The sequence below is a fragment of the Notothenia rossii genome, assembly GCF_949606895.1.
Source record: "Notothenia rossii genome assembly, chromosome: 2".
In the NCBI taxonomy this organism is placed as follows: Eukaryota; Metazoa; Chordata; class Actinopteri; order Perciformes; family Nototheniidae; genus Notothenia; species Notothenia rossii.
Genome location: NC_136904.1, coordinates 35,921,629 through 35,941,935, shown reverse-complemented (window position 1 = coordinate 35,941,935; position 20,307 = coordinate 35,921,629). Strand labels below are relative to the sequence as shown.

The 20,307-nt window shown below is 39.1% G+C and overlaps 2 protein-coding genes across 10 annotated transcripts in view; one reads left to right on the top strand and one right to left on the bottom strand.

The window, feature by feature from the left end:
* Window positions 1-20,307, top strand: part of cep89 (centrosomal protein 89) — a 157,029-nt gene that overhangs the window by 101,597 nt on the left and 35,125 nt on the right. The gene's annotated exons all lie outside the window — the stretch shown is intronic.
* The window catches only part of LOC307030673 (E3 ubiquitin-protein ligase RNF182), a 28,931-nt gene continuing 13,148 nt past the window's right edge, over window positions 4,525-20,307 (bottom strand). The window contains exons 1-2 of one of the 2 annotated variants that reach the window (XM_079667250.1): window positions 10,606-10,934; window positions 4,525-7,552 (exon numbers count right to left, since the gene is read on the bottom strand). In XM_079667250.1, coding sequence (XP_079523376.1) covers window positions 6,810-7,552; window positions 10,606-10,891 — 1,029 coding nt within the window. In that variant the 5' untranslated portion in view covers window positions 10,892-10,934 and the 3' untranslated portion in view covers window positions 4,525-6,809. Of the gene's footprint in view, window positions 7,553-10,605; window positions 10,935-20,307 lie in introns of those variants that run through there. The other variant, XM_079667251.1, reaches the window with a different exon arrangement.

Here is a 20,307-nt window from a genome sequence, read left to right as displayed (position 1 = left end):
AAGCCAAAATGACCAGACTCTTGAGACAAAAAAGCCCAGGGGTCTCATTTCTAACACCGTGCGTATGATTCACGTGGGAAGGTTGCTTGCGTAGTAGAAATCCCAAAAATAGGTACAGAATTTTTCCGACATTTTCCGATTCACAAAAACATTGCCTACCGGCAAGGAAAGTGCGTACGGCGCTTCCTACGCCGGTTTCCCTTTATAAATCACAATCGACTCGAAATGCGGCGCGGCTTTTGCGGGCTTCACGTAACGCCCATATTTGCCTATAAATAGTCAAAGAAACGCCCATTCATTCATTCATTTTGACTGACTGCATGAAGAATATCGCAGGAAATGACGACAGAACAGCTAAAAAAGACATCTCTCACCGTGTCAGATTTTTACGGAGCCCTGGAGGGTTCATAGAGAGAAAAATAAATAAAACGTGGCCACGTTTTACTTTCTCATTTTGTGTGTGTGTGTGTGTGTGTGTGTGTGTGTGTGTGTGGGTGTGTGTGTGTGTGTGTGTGTGGGTGTGTGTGTGTGGGTGGGTGGGTGGGTGGGTGTGGCCCGGCGCCACGAGGGGGCAAAAGGGGGCATTGCCCCCTCAGTTGTATTCTTTGCCCCCTCACTTTGAGCATCATTCATCCATCAAAAAGTACAATAAATGTCACAATTATAAAATAACTTTAAATAATTATTTCCCCCAATACACGTTACTATGTTTAGATCAGATATGTGGGCAGGCAGTCAAGCAATGTGTAAAAAAGCCTCAACCCCAAGTGAGCTTGTAGTCTTAATGTTAGCCTGTGTGCTACTGTAAACACAGTCGGATGGGTGACCAAAACATCCCCGTTTTCCGGGCAAAGTCCCCGTTTTCGGTGGCCGGTAACCATTTGAAACTCCCGGAAATGTTCCCGTTTTTGAATGTGCGTTAAAAAACATAGAGCAAGGTGAAATAAAAATGTTACATGTCAGTAAAAACAGAGGAACAGTGTTGTGCCTTTTTGTAGCGTTAGCGTATTTCTTCTTCTACTACTTCTTCTTCTACCTGCTTTTTCTTCTTCTTCTACTTCTAATTCAATGTAACCGCCCCTGCGAAATATTGGACAAAATAAATTTGGCTAGTAGTGACAACTAAATCCAGAGTATTACAACAAAAGTGCTTTAAACGAGGTAAGTTACGAATTGATGTTCTCAATGGCCAAGTGTGGGATTGAATATTAAATTAGTTTAGATTAGATGTATTGTCCCAAGGGGACAAATAAGACAACTACAGATAGCACCACACATGATGGTTACCTGTTATTATATAGGGCTGCCTGTATGGATCAGGCTTTTGCCAAAGCGAGCCCTTTTACTATAATAATAATAATAATAATAATAATAGCTATTTATTATATAAACCGTATCGGTACAATGAGCGACATCTAGTGGCGGATTGTGGAACATTGATCTGATTTTTCTCGTGGCAGTTAGACTCTAGAGACAAACCAGGGGACTTTATTTGTAATCTGTGTCTGTCCGTTTGGTGTAGTATTTTATCTTATATTACAGTTTCTTTATATATTATTCACTTTCTTATGAAATGCCAGGTTTTAGGCCTTGGTTTGAACATTAAATTCTGAAAATAAAAAATTTGTTTATGAAAGTATCGTTCGTTCCGGTGCACTCCGGCAGGACATAGCACATCGAGATTAAGATTAAACAAATGTATTTCACTTGGGAATACACATATAACTATGGAGAGCCAGATTTGTGTAAATTACTGTTCGTGGTAATTTGAAAACAAATGCAGTGAAGTAAACAATAAAAGGCACAGCTTTTTGCAGCTGGTGCTGCTCTTCTCAGATTCTGCTGAGTTACACGTTACTGCCTCCAGTGCCCTGTACGACGAAGCCAGTTCAACAGACAATGGATATGTTCAATTTTACCTTAACTAACCCTAACAAACTCGATGTCGATAAGCTGTCCTACGAAGCTGGTTATCAACTCAGTAAATCATCCAGGGTTTCTCTGACCGGCTGAGAGCGCGTTCACGTGAAAGGGACGGGGTTAGCAACATTTGACCAATCACAAACATGGAGACGCGTGCTGACAGCGCAGCGTCATATGAATGAATAGTGTAAATAGGAAATCCTGCTTCATAGTACAGGCCACTGGTGCCGCAGAGATTTCATAAAGTGAAGGAGGTTTTCCTTCTATAAAACAGCTCTGGGCAGCAGATACTGTGAGTCACGGACAGGAATCCCTCAATTTAAATAAAACGAGGCCACGCTTTATTAACTCGTGCGCACGCTTTATTAACTCATGCGAACGAGAAAGTACAACGTGGCCACGTTTTATTTATTTTTCTCTCAATGAACCAACCCTCCGTAGATTTTGGTCATTTTGGGGAGGTCGAGATAAATCATATTGTTTGGTGGATGCAGTTTGAACCAGAGTAGCAGCATGGAGGTCGGATCGTTACCAAAACAAATAAATAAGTGGTCCGAAAAAGGTTAATGACAAAAAAAATACACATAGCCTTCCTCAGGCAGTGTGTTTGTAGCGGGGACACGAGACCCCCACTTGATGAGAAACTGTAAGAAATGATCGGGGAATCCCTCCGGAGTGGAGTCATGACGACTGGATCTGAATTATTTTTTTGTATTTGGTGGTTTGTGTTCCAGCTGTCGATCAGCTGTGCGCAGCGTCTCCACTGCAGCAACTCTCTATCCACCAGTTAAAGGAAATACAACTAATGTGTTGTGTTATATTAGCTGTACAATTTACCACATATGCTGTTCTTAGTTTCCATACCTCCTGTGTTTTACGAGCGACTTATCAAGTCTTGGCAAACGGCATAAAACACAATATACAAATACAACCTATAGAAATGCAAAGCGGCGTCAGTTTAGACGTAATTCTGTCCTCCTGCTTACTGCATAATTTATGAGAAAACATTTCCTAACATTAACACAACATATTCGAGGTGGTTTTAAATCACATATCCGTATTTATTTATTTCTCCAATTTATGTTTTTGTGTGCACTGAGGAGTCTCAAACAGGCGTTTGTTTAATCATTTTAAGATTGGCTTTAATCAATTTGTGAAAATGAATTCTTCATATATGATAAATGAGAGGTAACATTTTATTTATGGTATTATTTCCATATATTTCTCTCCATTCTTCCTTCTGCCAACGGTGTCGCAGTTTCTCGTCTCTACCGTTTGTGTGCTTAATGCGTACGCATGGGTTAGAGTTTGCGTGGAGGACCGCACATTTTCCCGTCAAGTTAGTATTTTATAAATTGCAAACATTGCGTAGAAACTGGCGTACGCAATTTTTTTGCGTATATCCCTTTATAAATGAGGCCCCTGATCTCTTGGGATCTGGGCAGTTAGATTTGTATTTTCCTTAAACCCTTATGAAGTTGATCGCAGTACAAGATACATGCTTATTTACAGACGTATCTTTCAAGTCAATAAAAGAAAAAAGTATTTTGGACCGAATGAAATTAAAATGTTTGGCCATTGCAAAGATTTGCATTAATTTCCTGCTTACTTTGGGCTTTGACCCTACCTGCAAACAGCCAACTTTATAATATCACAGATCTAAGACAAGGACAATCACAAGGAAACTCATGCGCTATGTGTGCTGTATTTGAGACACAGGGAAAGAGAAGGAAGGTTGACAAATGCACGCAATGTATCAGTAAGTTATTAACGGCTTACTTGGTACTCTACTTTGTCCCTTTTTGACCCGCCTGTGATATTTTCTAATAACACCCAAACCGGGTCTGACCGTTTTGCATGTCCAAATAACAAATACAATGCCCAGGGTCTCACATACTCAGGGTCGTCTTTTATTTGAACCAATCTTTTTATAGATATAGGGGAGGAGAGTTTGTATTTGTTAATGTAACCTGCCAGTCAGCGCGGGAGGATGAAAGCAGGGTCTTGTAGATGTCAGACTGTATAACCAACAGGGCAAACGCTACCCTCAGAAGCACTCTGTCCTACAGCTCTGCCAACTCATGCAGAAAAATAAATTCTCTTTCTGCATGATCTGCTGCTGTGTTCTGTCATCTATCATTTCGTTGCTTTCTGTCACTACTTAGTAGGTCTGTCTCAAACTGGTTGAACTATACTATATTCACTTGTCCCCATACTTTTTGTGCCTAACCATTGTCGACCATAATAGTGCTTGAAATGACTTGAAAATGGAAGGCTCATTTATCTTCGTCCACTTACATGCAATCATGCTGAGTTACCATCATTCATTGTGAAAGAAACGATGATATTATTGTCTCTGTTTTGGGAGTAATGTTGTGGAGCCAGCCAGACCTCCATGTCATTAATCTTGTTGTCACTGTTCCAAGAATGTTGTTAAAAATGGGCGAAAATACTTTAGAAATGACAAATTAGCCTGCACCTTTGTGATTTTATCCGTCCTGTCTCGTTGAGCTTGGTGATGAATGCTGCGATGACAGAAATATTGACTGTTACGTACTGAATGAGCAGGCAGCAGACACACAAAGAAGTACACAGGCCACATATAGAAAATAATGCTCCATTTATTTCACTGTCTGGTAGCTTCTGTGATCAGTAGTGTGGCACTAAGCTGAAAGCTGACAGTAGATCATTGACACAAAAAAAGGAAAACATAGAGGGGTGGGTACAGAGATGGGTAGAGAATATAGCGGCAGACAGAAGTTGACAGAGAAAGGGTAAGAACATAATATACAGAACCCTAACATTAGCAATTGCTACATATCCATTTTGATGTGAAATATTGTTACCTGAAGTTGATCATTTAGTATGTCTAAGACTATTATCCAAGGGCCCTCGATTACCTAAACCGCACAGAAAAGATGCTTAATTGTGAGTGAAGAAAGTCGGTAATTGTTTAATTTGCGTAACTGCTCCAAACAACCCCAAATTAATAAAACCAAAGATTCCAAACCACCATGTTCATGGGCATAATGTTTTACTAACTGTTCATTATGAAACACTCAATTTATAGTTGAATCCTTTCTTTGAAGTAGTGCTGCAGATGTCATAAAGAGTGGTCAAATATATGTTTTGGTTTCAGAGCTATAAGAAAAATGTTTTGTTACACACATGAGAAGCTTGAAGATTAACCAGATGAATTTAAAGAAATTGTAGTTTATTTGACTATATACGTGTGAAAAACTTAGCTAAACATTTTAGGTTACGTTTCAAATGTATTTTTAGTAATTGTCAAGCTAACATCATGGTTTGATGTGACCTTTCTATTAGACTTCCATATGCCAGAATGATTGTTTGACAGTGTTTGTCTTACAAGCTAAATAAAACCAAGATGCCACATAAATAATGCGCACAACCATGAGGTGTCAAACAACAACAAATCCACATGGCTTTAGTATGGCACTATGTGCATGTGACTTACTGCATAAAGGTAACAGAGGACTCCTTAGCCATAAGCCCAACCAAAGATTTGTACAACCTGTACCGCAAAATATAACAGAAAAATACTTTATAACATTCAACCTATCAAGGAAATGAATGGAAAGTATGTTGCTTAACATTGAATGAGTATCAAAACACCTGAGATATGAGTCTGGTTTATGCCTCACAAGAACCACATATCAACATAACAACCCTGAATGGTGTGAGTCTGTATTTGTGGCAGAGAGAGAGAAAATAAATGGGCTACATTCATTTACCAATGCTAATAACTCTGTGACATGTTAGCCCAAAGGCAATGCTGTGGCAGTAAAACATGTACCAACAAAACATTACTGCCAATTAATTTGATTTGTTCATTTGTATCAAGGCCTTATTGCGTATAGGTCGAATTGTTTTCCTTGCTAATCCGGTACAATGCTTAGTCTCTTCCTGTAGTATTACTTGTAATATCACACAGAATTTAGAAAGTTGCTATTCTTGCAAATTCTAATTCATTCATTGTTTATTACATATCCCCAAACCAGAAAATAGAGAGGTTATATCAACATGTTTAACAGACTGACACCTTTAAACCCTCAAGATATCAGTGTACCAATGCTTTTTCTACATTCCAAGAAGCTGATGGCAAGGCAGGTATCACAATATGACATGCTTTCAACGTTTAGTTGCGTTTAGCTTAACAGAGAGAAGACATTTGGTAACCTGTAGTTCTACCTTTAATGGTAAATGAGAAATAAAAGTGAACAATACAAAATATTATATGAGCAATATTTTAAGTGGACTTTGTTTTTCCCTCCCTTTTTGTTATTGGGAACCTACAATTTTCTACCTTGCTTAAATATAGTTTAAATTAACTGATCACAATGACATATTCTGTCTGTCAAATGTTATCCCACGTATTATTTTAAAAGGATAACTTTCAAGAATTCCTTTGATTCAATGTTGATAAATGAGGGCCCAGGACTCTGTAACTGCTGTTGTTATGCAAGTCAAAGGTTAAAGGTCTGCTCTCAAACGTAATGTTTGACTAATACACACAGCAAAAAACAAATAAAGATTACAGAAATACATCACAGAAATCTACCTACAGGCACTACTCCTATGTACTAACACAGATTGCAAGGAGCTATGTTCCTGTTTGCCAAACTGTTTTTGAGTTGCAGTGCTCAACTAACAAACAAAAGCACGGTCCAATGCTAAAGGCGGCATTGGGTCTCTTTACTGGCCCATTATTTGCATGAACAAAATGTACTGTTAGGCATGAAAAGTATGTTTAGGAAAGGGCATCATATTTACATAAAGGCCCCCTATCTGTTCACAAAACACACAAAATACCTGGAGCTGACATTATTCCATCCTACAAACACCAGTTCTTGAGTAGCATCCTATCAGCCCCTGGTGGAGCAGTCACACATGCCCTGGCACAGACACTGGCAGAACCCATAGACCAGACAAACAGTCAGGCTTGATGGCACCAGACTAACACATACAATGCCCAGGGTCACTCTCTGGATCACCAATAAATAGATTCCTAGAGGCAGTGAGCCAAAGTATAAGAAACCCAGCAGCCAGACCAGGATACGTGGGACATGATTACACAACTTGGACAGGGCGTCCTGTTCAGCCGGTCCATTGGAGCCCATTGATACGGAGTCCAGGCTCTGCTCGGCATAGATGTCGGAGCTGCCATTTCGACTTGGGGAGTGCTGCAAGTCCCTCTGCACTTCCATTATAGTGATGACCAGGCAGTTTGATGAGTCATGGGACGGGCTTGATGAGGAGAAACTCGTAGGAGTCAGGACCACCTCCTTATGGTCGGAGCTCCAGGATTTGTCCCGCATCGCCAAGTGGGACATGATGATAACATCGTCAGGGAGGGCTGACACCTCGTATTCTGTGATCTCAGTTTGGTGTCGGCAAAAGGGGCATGAGATGAAGGCCGCCCCATCAGCAATGTCCAGGATTTTACCGAGGCAGCGGGCACAGACACGGTGAAGGCAGTCCAGGATCTTAGGCTTGCGGTTGTGGGCATTGTAGCGTTGGTAACAGATTTTACACTCTAATTCCTCTGGTTGAGGGCAGTCCTTCTCCTCTAACTCAGCCTGAGGACAGCTCATCTTCAAGTCATATTCTGAGGAGGTTGAGAACAAAGAGACACAATCAGAATGAGGGTAAGAGGTAATGACATTGATATAGTCCAGCAATACAAAATACTTTGACTAGAACGTTGGAAATTGCACTGAAACACACTGATTTTTGCGACTGCTTTATCTCTACCCAGCAGAGAAAGGTCAGCAATCTGCCTTCCTCTCTGACTGCTTCTATTCCCTGAACCTGACAGTGATGAATGATTTAGGATTTAGGAGTTGGATCTGGGTGTCATCCCAGAAGCCTTTGTGACATAGCATAGCCAGGAATGCTATTGATCTTTGCAAAGAGGTGGTGGGAACAGTGGCTCATTGAACATTTACGGTTAATTCGGGAATTCTGAATAGTATACAATATTATACAATATTGTTACAGATCTTCATTTAAATGACCTCAAGCCTGACCCCTATATGAATCCATTTTTTGTTTGTTATATGGTCTGAATACAAAACTATTCAGAAATGAAATGTCAAAGTGTTTTCAAATGAATCATCCTTGGCGTGTATCACTACTACAGTAGCGCATGCCAACATCTTTTGTGCTACTGTACATAATTAAGGCCTGATATGAGAAAACTCCAACATCGGTTTTCTGGCAGAAATCCTCCATCATCATTCATAAGATCTAATGATCAATTGTCCATGAAGCATATATCCATAGTAAGCAAGCATGTATTCTATATTCACTCATATTTTGAGTTTAGAGTTTTATTACAATTTCCTCTTTTTTTATCTTGCTTTCTCTAGCTTAATTTATGGTGAACTGGTTTTAAGCCTTTGAGAGTGAAACTGAAGTCCACCGAGAGGAAATGCTACCGTCTTCCTGATTTATTATGGCCATGTGTTCAAATGTGCATTGTAGAGTGGAAACAAACCCTTTGGGTAATATGAAGATTCAATAGTTCAACCACATATTTGTGAGTGACTAATATTCAGGGCAGTGTACAGTAACATTAGACTGATGCATTTGTACATGCTTGTATGGGATACTATGTTGATAACGTGGGAATCTCCTGGTTAAAAATGTGTTTGATGCAGTAGTAAAAAGTGAATAGATTGTTGGTTCAGTGGTGGTTTTGAGGTGGTGGACATTATGTAGTTCCAAAATGTGATGCCATGCACAAACACCCAAATAAAGCTTGCAGACTACAAAGACAAGTAGAATAGGTAAGCCCTTTATACCCTGGTGAAAAGGTTATCTAAATTAGGGTTTAACTGGGAATACAACTGACCACATGAGCAACTCTACATAAACACAAATAGCCAAAATATAGAAGAAAATAACAAAAATAACAATTCGAACTAAGGTCAATTACCCAATTACTATTAATAAAATGAGAGCCATTGTTTTAAAACTTCACCCCATGACAATCTTTTGTTTTGTAATAATGGTCATAAAAGACAGAAACACTGAGTTTATTCTCTGAGCTCAGTGAGTTTACTGGTCCAATCATACAAAAGCTAAAGAAGGGCAAGAAAAAATAAGAAAGCAATAACCAATGTAATTCTGCACACATTCTATCATGATACAGTGACTAGATCAATTTCCACCACTTTCACATTTTCTTTTTGCTTTTATTACAAAAGATATCTGAGCCATGATGTGTTCTCAGATAACCCACTACAAGAGGCAAGGCCTGAAACCCTTTTAGTAAGTAAAGCAAAACAAACACGCTGTGGTTTTCTTGAAGAGTTCATTTGGCCTGGGAAATAGGTGGGATCATATAGAAAAAGGGCTGTTATTTTCCTATCACCAGTCCTGTGTATCCTGACATCAATGTAATTTTCTACATGCTGTATTGAATTACATATTCATATTATGTATTATATATTTTTAACTAATTAATCATTGAATTAACTTTGTTGCAATGTGACTTGTATAAAGTCTCTAGATGCAGAACATGAATAGTCTCTTCCATCAAAGACTATGTGGACGGTCATGTTTTCACAAACTATTTTTAAACTTGTTTTATTTATTATATAGTTGTATGCTTTGTGTTTGAAGATATAAGATCATTGTTTATATTTCTGGCCTATAAAGATGCAATGAGTTAGGAAAGAGTTGGCCCACTTCCCTTCTGTCATTATGCTGAAATGTGACTCAGAGAGTGTGCGCCCTCACACCAGAGCTGGGCGATATTGAACAAATTAAACATCACAATACCTTTTGACCAAATACCTCGATATCGTTATTAGGGTTAGGGAGCAATTGGTGGCTCTATTCAAATGATTTACTTACAGCTTCTCAGTTCTTTGGCTCCCTTGCAAAACATTTTCACAGAAATTCAACCTTTCTTTTACTCTGAAGTATCGAGGTTCACAATGTTTTGCCTTAAATGTGCAACTTACAGTACTTGACTCATTAACGTCTGACAACCCTGCCAAACTTTTACGAAGAGCTCTGAATTTTAAAATCAGAAACAGATTCAAAACCTACTATATGTTTTTTTAAGTATTTTGCCTATACTTTGCCCAAATCCGTCTCCATTGAGGGGCATGAGAGAACAGGTACAAGTCCCATATTGGTAAAGATAGGGCATTCAAAGACGTAAGCTACATTGCCTCTATCGTCCTATTATGTTTATTACTGGATGTGGACATGTTTTGTCTCAGTGTGGTTGGAGGTCTTCATTGGGTCAGAACTATGTGTCCCAGGTGGATCCCAGTCCTGGCTTGAATTGTAGTTTTGGGGCTGAGTTCTGGTTCTCTCAACGTTCAGGGTAGTCCTGTCTGCTCTAACATATATTTTGATCAGCTCCCCGAACATGCTAGCAGTTTTTATTACTTTGGATATCTGCTTGGATAGTCCATGTTTTTTTGTCAATGTTTGTATGGTTCAATAAAGGTTAAAAAGTTTACAGAAATTAGAAAGTGCTTCCATTTGTTACGGTTTGCGGAAAAGGTAGGACCCAAATGCAGACGATAAAAAGGTAAAAGGTCTAGAAAAAAAAAGAAGCTTTATTTAAAAGCTGATGAACATAAACATGGCACGAAAAAACACAAATAGCACAGGGTAGCATTAGCAAACAAAACTGACCGTGACCAACATGGAGGAAGACAGGAAAGACAAACAATGAACCAACACCGAACACAGGAAGAGACAAGACTAAATACAGGGAGGGGTAATCACAAGACGAGAAACAGCCGGGCAGGGGAGGAGAAACACAAGGGCCACAGGTGAACACAATCAGACAATTAGACACACCAGGGAAACTAACGACAGGAGGAAAAACACAGGGAAAAGGACCAGACAATATACCAAGAGGAAAACATGACAGGGAGAACAGCAACACATCCAAACCTAGACATAAAAAACGTGACATAACATGAATATCGTGACACCATGAGCTTTTTTTTTTTTTTAGCAGTTACCTCATTTCTGTTGTTACTTCTTACTTTACATCTTCATTTAGTCATTACAAAGTCCCCCTCCCATAAGGAAGATGCTATATAAAGAAAAGCCAGTCCTGCATTCATTCATGAACATGAAACATAGATTGAATAGGTGCATGTTGCACTGGAAATCGCCCAGCAGGCCCACTGTGACTTGCTGACTTTTAAATATTTCGGGCAGCAGTTGTGTTAAAAGGTAGGGAGCTTGGACAATTATACCAATTGCTCTAGCCAGTGTGTTATCCAAAGTCCTGGAAAGAATTGTGTTGGATAGATTATGTTCTTATTTATGTACCTCAGATAAACAGTTTGGCTTCAAGGCTAAGCATGGTACTGAGCTATGCATCTATGCTTTGAAGGAAATGGTAGAAACATATACAAGACAGAATTCCACTGCTCTGATTGGTGTTATTGATGCCTCTAAGGCTTTTGACCGAGTTAACCATCATAAACTAAAATGTAAGTGTTGTATGTCTTTTAATAATGGACCAAGAGTCTCTTCAAATAAAAGCTGCTGATGATAGCAGCTTTCACAGAAATAAAATTCACAATGTGCTTCACAAGAAAGAACAAAAGTTAAAATTAAGACCACAGAAACATGAATGCATAACAACATGAGGTAGACATTAAGGTTAACATAAAAACAAAACACAGACCACATAGAGTCCCGAAGGAACAAACATAAGAACATAACACAATTAGATCTTGCAATTCTGTAACCACTTTGCTGTAGAGACGCTGTATAATGTATTTTTGACACTTAAAATAATTGTTATTAGCTTCTGATCGTAGAGCTAAACCCTGGTGTTTGAGTTGAGTTATAATAAGCCAAGTGTGCAGTTTTGACATTCACGATCAGCAAGGGGGAACCTCTCTTTGTGGAAATCTATTGATCACCACAGGCTATTCCATCACTACCCAACCATTTGCGGAGATGGATGTTGTCTCCTGGGAAAACACACATTTCCACCGGGCTGCTCTGGTTCAACAACTAGAAATAGTTGTACATTCTTTATCTGCTGCCATATTCTTAATTTCTGAACCTTGAAATTGCTTAGAGGCTTCGTGTTGAAAGGTTTATGAACACAATCCACATACTACCCATGAGGAATCACTCTTGTACTGCCACGGAAAACAAATCTTAAATCAGAATAGTGTAGCCTATAGGGAACAACAATTAAACACAAGGCATTTTTGAGGTTGCTCATAGTTCTCTGAAAGTATATTTTCAAGCTTGAATTTTTCAATATGCTTGCGACCATATTGTTCAATACAGGCAGATGGAATCTAATTGGTGTTAAATGGACTGCAGCTGATAACCAATGGAGTGATTGAGTGGTTGATTAGCAAATAATTTACCTTGAGTCCCAGCAATATGATAAAACCCACATGGAAATTGAAGCAATGTGTTTGAAAATACTGCATTTATAGCCTTCAAATGTATGCATTTATATTTTAATGTAGTACAACATCTGCCCAGTGTTGCGTTACACATGTATGAATATATGTGTTTTTATGTACTACTTAACAATCTTCTCTCCGGTTGACTGAATTATTGAAAAATCGACTGACTAATTAGTTTGTCTCCAAGAAAAATATGAGTCATGAGTAGGTGGACTGAAGCTGACCTTAAAGATAGGGTATGTAATTTCTTTCAGAAACAATTTTTTTTTATATTCCATGGAATGCTCTTAACATCCCGATAGCAATGAATATATTAAATGCTTTGACAATAAATACATAAAAAAATGTCATCTGTGGAAGCTGTAGTACTGTAAAAAGCACGACCAATAATTTTAGCCGGCCCGGCTAAAATAACTGGATGGCCTACCTGCCTGTCAGCCTTCCATCTGTGCACAAACTTAGCTCGTGCCCTCATTGGTCATGTGCGCGTTCGTGTGTGTTGGAGGAGGGGCTCTGTAAGGAAGTCTGAAGGAAGAGGCAGATTTTTTCCGGTTGTGTATTTTCAAATTCTAGCGTACTCGAGCTGGTTTCTCCAAAGTTACATACCCCACATTTAAGGAACTGGTTGGGGTAGAGCCTTGATGATGGAATGGAGGAAATTGTGTTTTTGCTCTCCAAGGTCACTATGTATCCAGTTACATCTTCCTGTCTGGGTTATTCCATTAATCTATGGAAACACTTGGGAGACTGGAATTTGAATTTTCATATGGCATGTTGAGATTGGCTTTGCAATGGTTGAGGAGGCTACCAGTGTACTTGAGCAAGATACAGACGTCCATCTTAAATAATTATGTTGGATGCACATAGAAACATCTTGAGTTAGCCCGTTGTCTAGGTTGCAAATTGCACTTACAGTAATCATTAATGCGAACTGTAGTCCTCTATGCAATCAATCTTTTTCACTATGGCTCAATTAGGCTATGAAATTAACTAGCAACGTCCTTCATTCTTACATGACAAAGAAACACAAGCACAATTTCATAACATGGCACAAGAAAAACAAGAATAAAGTAAGTCTGAATAAATGATTATAAGATGTCACTACAACCTTAAAACATAAACAAGCTATTTAGGCCATTAAAATGTACTGAACAAATAATACAATCTGAAAACAGTTGTGGAATATTGTACTATATATTGAAGGATAAGCCTGCCATGTCACTAACTGGAGTGGAACTACCTTGGGATTCATCAGTTGTGTAGCTGCCAACTAGCAGACATCCAGCAAATGCTCATAGGTGCATTGTCTGTTTCCTCATTTAATCAGAAGCTAATTTCCCACAAGCAGTTAGAACAAGATGGTCCTCCAAAGAGGAACAACATCAGTTCAGTCAGACAACTCACATGTTTCTTTATATGTTTATTACAAGCAGCATATATTTGGAGTTTGGCGTCCAAGCTTGGGCCTCATCACTCCACAGATTTACAAAGAACATTGAGTGATGATTAGATAACTATCCTCCGAGCAGTGGCGGTTCTACGGGGTGGCAGCTGCCACCTCAGAAAAATGCCTTGCCACCCCAGCTGCCACCCCATTTGGCAGCTTTGTTTTGAAAGAAAAGTTGTGGCTCATCGGACATTTATGAGAGAAAATCTCTAATGTCCGAGTGCAAGTGAATGCAGCTCAAGACACGAGCCTTGTAACCCCTCCCCCCCCCTGGCGCGAGCTTGGAAATATGATTGGCGGCGATTTCATTTGAACGGGAGGACAGCGCAGAACGAGAAGCATTTCGGATACAAGTAGACAGAAGCAGTGGTGTAGTGGGCGTTGGACGCGGGGATACGTCGTACCCCCACTTATTTGAAGCATGATTTCTTTTTTTAATAGTCTAATACATCTAAAATCATTGCCAGTGTTATCAGTTGCAAGTGTGTGTTTGTTGTATTAATGACGAAAACATAATAGGCAGATTTCACAGTAATTATAATAAAAACGTAGCTCAAGCATTTATGCAACTTGATTTGAAGCGTGTGTGTGTGAGGGGCAGAACCGTGTGTGTAGGGTGACCAGGTGTCCCGCACTGTGCGGGACTGCACACACAGCATTTTTATTATTTGTCCCGCATCCCACATATTGAGACTATGTCCCGCATTTGAGTGATATATCGGATCGGTTCGCTGACAGCATCATGTAAGTTGCGCTGACAGGCGACACAGAGGTACAACTATAAGACCCCACGGTTTGATGATTGATAGGTGTGTGGGCTGTCTTTCATTTTGACACACAGAACAATGGGGGCTATCCACCCTTATCCACAATGTAAAGTCATTCACACAGCCTCTTCCCTCTCCTCTCTGTGAGGAGCAGCAGGTTCAGCTTTCAGAACAAAGTAACAAAAAACTAAAATGGCATTCATTTTTTTAAATACGTTGTGTAGTAATATATATTTATTTATTTTTCTTCTCAAGAGAGCACCAGAATGTGTATTTGATGTTAGTATTTCAAAAAATCTCCTTGGGGAGAATCCCCCCAGACCCCCCTGCAGGGGTTGGGTTTTCAACTCTTTCACCTGTGGGGAAATTGCAGGATTGGCTCCAGGTCGCCCTTTTTATTTACTACAAGACAAATGTGCCTTTTTATTTCATACAGTTCAATTTGGATTGAGACAGGGAAATAATCTAAACCTCACGTATGGCGTTTCACTGTCAAGGGGAGCGTGTATGTAATTACATTGCAAATACTGACTTGAGCCCCACCACTGTATGGGTTAGCCCTACCATAGATTACCAACACAAATACTCTGGAGCCGCAACTGTTTGCGGTCTACTATGACAGAGAAGAGCCTGTCAAGTTTGGCTGTACTCAGCATTGAATCAAAACGCACCATAGCTTTAAATCTTAATAAGTTTGTGTGGCGTTTTGCTGATCAAGATGGTAATTGCCACATTCAGCTGTTATAGGCATGCCAACTTGATGCTCTGCTCACGGATGAGTCGATGAGAATAATAAACTGTTTAAGAAGATGACCTTACATGTGTAAATACATGTTTCTTCTTTGTGGGGGTCTGCCCCCAAAAAACTGTTTCAAATCCTGAGAAAGTCAAATAAGACGGTGTGTAAAACTTCACTGCCCAGCCAAAAAAAAGTAACTATTTTGATTTAACTAGGCCAGTAGGTAAGGACTTTCCACTGGATAATGACTGCAGCGATGTATGTTTTAGCTGAATACACGTTTTTTAACCCTAACTGATGCAGTTAGTCATTTCTTTAATGTTTGTTCTTTCTGATGTAAAGTCAAGGTTGTAACTTTTTTCAATGAAGCTGTGGGGCGCTGAACTGTTCCTTTGATTCTTTTGAATTATGATAGTAATTACTGGTCTTTCAAATTTGAAGGAGGTTGAGCAAGCATCTTGAGGAACGTTCATCATTAACTCCTCCAAAAAATATAATTTATTTAATAATAATACTGAATATGTGAATCATAACAGTGATTGACAGCTGATAGGAATAATATGATTGTTAATATTATCATATTCATACAGACACACATCGATGAGACAGTTAATTAATGTACTTATTGCAGCAGTCTGCATATTTGGTACCCATGCTGGTCTAAGAGTTAAACCAACTCATTCAGTTAAAATTCATTAACTTACGTGTGCCACCTTATATATTTATATTTAAGGCTTTACTGATGTGCCACAATAATGTCACCTAATGTTATTGAGTTAAAATATCAATATTGTGGCTTTCCAAGTTAACATTGATTGATATGACTGCGATTAAATCAGCATATACTTCTGCCAGGGGATGCCACCCCTGAAATTCTCCTGCCACCCTCTTGCCACCCCATGAATATTTGTCTAGATCCGCCCCTGCCCCCGAGCCTACAGGTGGATGCTGGGGTGGCAGTGGGGCAGGTGAGCAGAAGCAGCAGTAGCAATGTAAACGCAGCAGCAGGGCACGAACGCGGCAGCAGCAGCATTAGCGAGGCAGGCAGATCTCGCAGTTTAAATAGAGCGGCAGGTTTAGGAGAATGTGTGTGGTTGGTTGTAAGAGGGACGAGGTGCGTCACGTGTTAATGTATTATTGGTGCTCGAGTTGACCGCCTGAACTAGCTCGCAGACTTCGCCCCATTTGTGCCCCAAAACAACCTACCGTATTTTCCGGACTTTAAGTCGCGCTTTTTTTTAGCTGTCTGGCTGGTCCTGCGACTTATATTTCGAAACGACTTATATATTGTATTTTGTCTGACTGCGTTCAAACTACGTGCAAGAGATGGCACTGTATACAATTTGGACAGTTGACTACTGCTGTACCACCGAAAAAGAAAAAAGGCACGGCAACCGGGAGGATGTGTCATGAAACTTTCAAGATGTTTTGGGATGGATCGACACAGCATGGTCTTCAGTGACGACCAACACCATCCTGTCGGGATTCAGAAAAGCCGTCTAATCGGAGCTGATTTGATGGTGAGTCTGACGACAGCCCGGAGCAGGACATGAGGCTTCATTTTCCAACAGAGTTGGCGGAATTGTTTAACAGCGACACAGAAGACTTCAGTGGATAAATGCACGGAGCCCCCTAGAGGACATGGAGAAGAAAAAAATAAATATTTGAAAAAAATAATGTTTATACTTTTCATTTAGCTCAATGTAGACTTCCTGGTCACTTCGGCTGCTACGGCAACACATAAACCACAACAATGGAGCGGTTCATCGATTTTACTTTGAGCTTGGCATTAAATATAAATATATAACATCAGTGCTTGGCAATAGGCACGGGTTTCACACATATATATATATATATACTATATAAATCTTTATGTAAAACATCTTGAAGCATCTTTATGTATATATAAAGGGTTTCACATAAGTGAAGACTCCTCAAGAGAACACTCAGAGCGAGGGGACATGCACGTCCCTCTGAGCTGAGTTATTGACAGATTCGAATTTCGCGGATCAATAACTCATGAACATAACGTTGTAAAAATACAAACAACATGACTTTATAATCATAGCAAGATAGACAACAAGCTACAGAGTTGTTTTTATCAGAACAGTTTGATACGCGCCGTAATCCGAGCTAAACATCAATAATTGGTCACAATCTGCAGCTTGAGGAGGGAGAGGAGTGTTTAGGGACCGTCTACAAACTGCAACGGGGTTTTGCGAGATCTCGCAAAACCAGAAAGAGCTGACCTGTACTGGAGAGAGTATGTGTAAAAAATCAGTATATGAAAAGGTTCTCACCTTGTGGTAAACCCCCAAGAGAAAAAGCATTTGAGCTCCATACTGTTTCAGAAATAATCCTTGAAGTGGTTTTGAACATGATATGGCGTTTAATCACGGCAGCATTTAGCTCTATCTGTGTAGAATTCTCCCTCTTTCTTTTATTCATTTTTTTTTTTTTTAAACTTTATACCCTAAATCAGCACTTTAGTAACAGGGCTGAAATATAGGGGTATGAGGGATGGCTAGAATGGGTAATCGACATGTTTTTTATATATATTTTTATATCTGAGACCTATAATATATACCTAAAAAGAGCATGATACTGTAGGAGACTTTTTAATACAATTTTGCGATAGGATCACACTAGCCATGATGCCAAAGTCATTCATTTTGATCTGAACCACACAGTAACGTTTTTTGAATCGTTCTTGCATAATTTTTACGATATTATCTGGACAAAATGTGTCCACAGACAGACATATAGCAGACAGACATGTGATTATCATTATCATTATAGCCATGGCCCATGACTACAAAGGTCCTATAACCTTAACAAACGTATTTTAAACCCAAATCTAATAAGTCTTTTGCCTTAACTATGTACTTAATCTTTAGCAATCACCCAATCTTTCCCTGAAGCTAACCAAGTTGTTGTGCTTATAAACATAGCTTTGTTGCATCATAAAACAAATGTATTAGTCATTGATAACACTTTTGAAGGGTATTGACAAATCATGATTTCCTGGTGATAGGGATGACAGATGAGCGATATGTCATTCTCAAGGGCAGTAACTTTATCATTCAAATTGTAAGATCTGTTTGCTAGAACTTTACGGTATGTACTTTTGAGCCTGATCTATTATAGGAAGTCTATCCAGAGTCACATTTTCCAATGGGGAAAATCAATATTACTTTGAAGTATTCTACAAACTGCTATCAGTAACCAGTCAATACGTTTATTTTTGGCAAAAAGTGCTTTGATCAAAAATATTTTGTAGTGTAATGGAAATCACTTTGATCGCCAAGATTAAAGCAAAGTCAAAGCGGTCTTTTACAGCTACAGTAGTCTAAATGCGCCAGACACTCTGCAGATCTGCAACTTTACAGCAAGAATTACCAACAGTCAATATTCTGCAGAGATCTTGGCAAGTCGAAATAGATGAAAATAGTGGACTGCTCTGGTAAAATCCTCACCCTTTAAGTTTTCAGTGTGTGCTTGTTTGTCTTGCATTTGGTTTGATCGCCTTCTTATATATGTCAGGAAAGATGGGACACTTAACGCTCCCATCATTATTCCCTTCTCCCCTGTCCCCTCCTCTCTGCTCTTTCAGTGTGGATGGTTGTTGATAGCTTTGACCTTTTCTGTCAGAATACGTGCTTGGTGATGCCTCTCTGAATTATGCCATTGATCCTGAGGATTATGTTCATGCTGATGTTTTCAGATATTTTAACCATATTCACAATAATAAGGCATTGACACAGAATTGCTTTTGGTGAAATTCCTTAATTTAAGGGAAATAAATACAATTCATGTTGAATTACACAGAATAAGCTTTAACTGTACTGTATACAGCAGGGCTCCTCATTGCGCGGCTCGCCAAGCTTTGATTGGTGGCTCGCATGGCAGTAGGCTAAACAAAGGGGTGATAAGTGGCTCTCCTGTTGACTTTGTCCTATCAATGCGGCTTGCATGTAAAAAATAGTGAAGACCACTGGTATACGGGATCCATTGAATAACAGCACAAGTTGTTTGCATGTTTCCAATAATATTTATCGATTTGATTGAATAGCAATTTAAGTTTGTATTATACTTATACAAGGGTTCACGTAAAAAGTACACCATGAGGACTACTTTCAACTATAATAATTATGGTATGGTAATCATTAAAATATTATTGGAATACTACAGTAAAAGATAAATCAACGGAGCTTTTCATTAAATTGGGTTAGGGTAATTATTAGGGTGAGGGCTCTGTAGTACTCTGGTTTGGTGGGAAAGTGGGTCAGTACTGTACATGTGCTTCATTGAGTTATCTAAAAAAATGTTTATCTATTAAAAAGACCTGTGTACATCTAAAATTATTCGTCTGATATTGATGCTATTCTGTCAGTAATACAGTTGTAAAAGTGTATTTCATATAAAGCAGTAATTGCTGTGTGTCTGGGGATGTGGCTCAGCTTTGGAAGCTCCCAGCCATATAATGCAGGCATGCATAAGAGAGCAAGGCAGGTAGAACAGCGGAAAAATCACAATATATACATGTATTGAACAAAAGGGTTGAATTAGTAAACATTCTTTAAATCGATGTAAGGAAACTGCATGTGTCAATAGGGCATTTTAGGTGTATAATATATGCTATGGCAGGCACATAGTAGTTAAATAAATAAGTATTGTTTGTCAGTGTGTAGTACAAAAATAATTATGTCAACATTCTTTCATTCATCTATAATAGAGCCGAACAGAGTTTAAGACGGATTGGGTAGGTAGATAACAAAAATAATTATTGTGCCATCATGTAAACCTGAAGTAACTATTTAATTAACTCGGAGTTCCAATCACTGAGATCATAAAGTATTTGTGTAATATCCTATTGCTTCATAAAAACATTTATTGTAAGCACAATGTGGAATCCCCATGGCCCCCGTAGTTATTTTATTGAGGAGGTACAAGTCAGCCCTTCCGGCGATACTATAGAAACCCACAGAA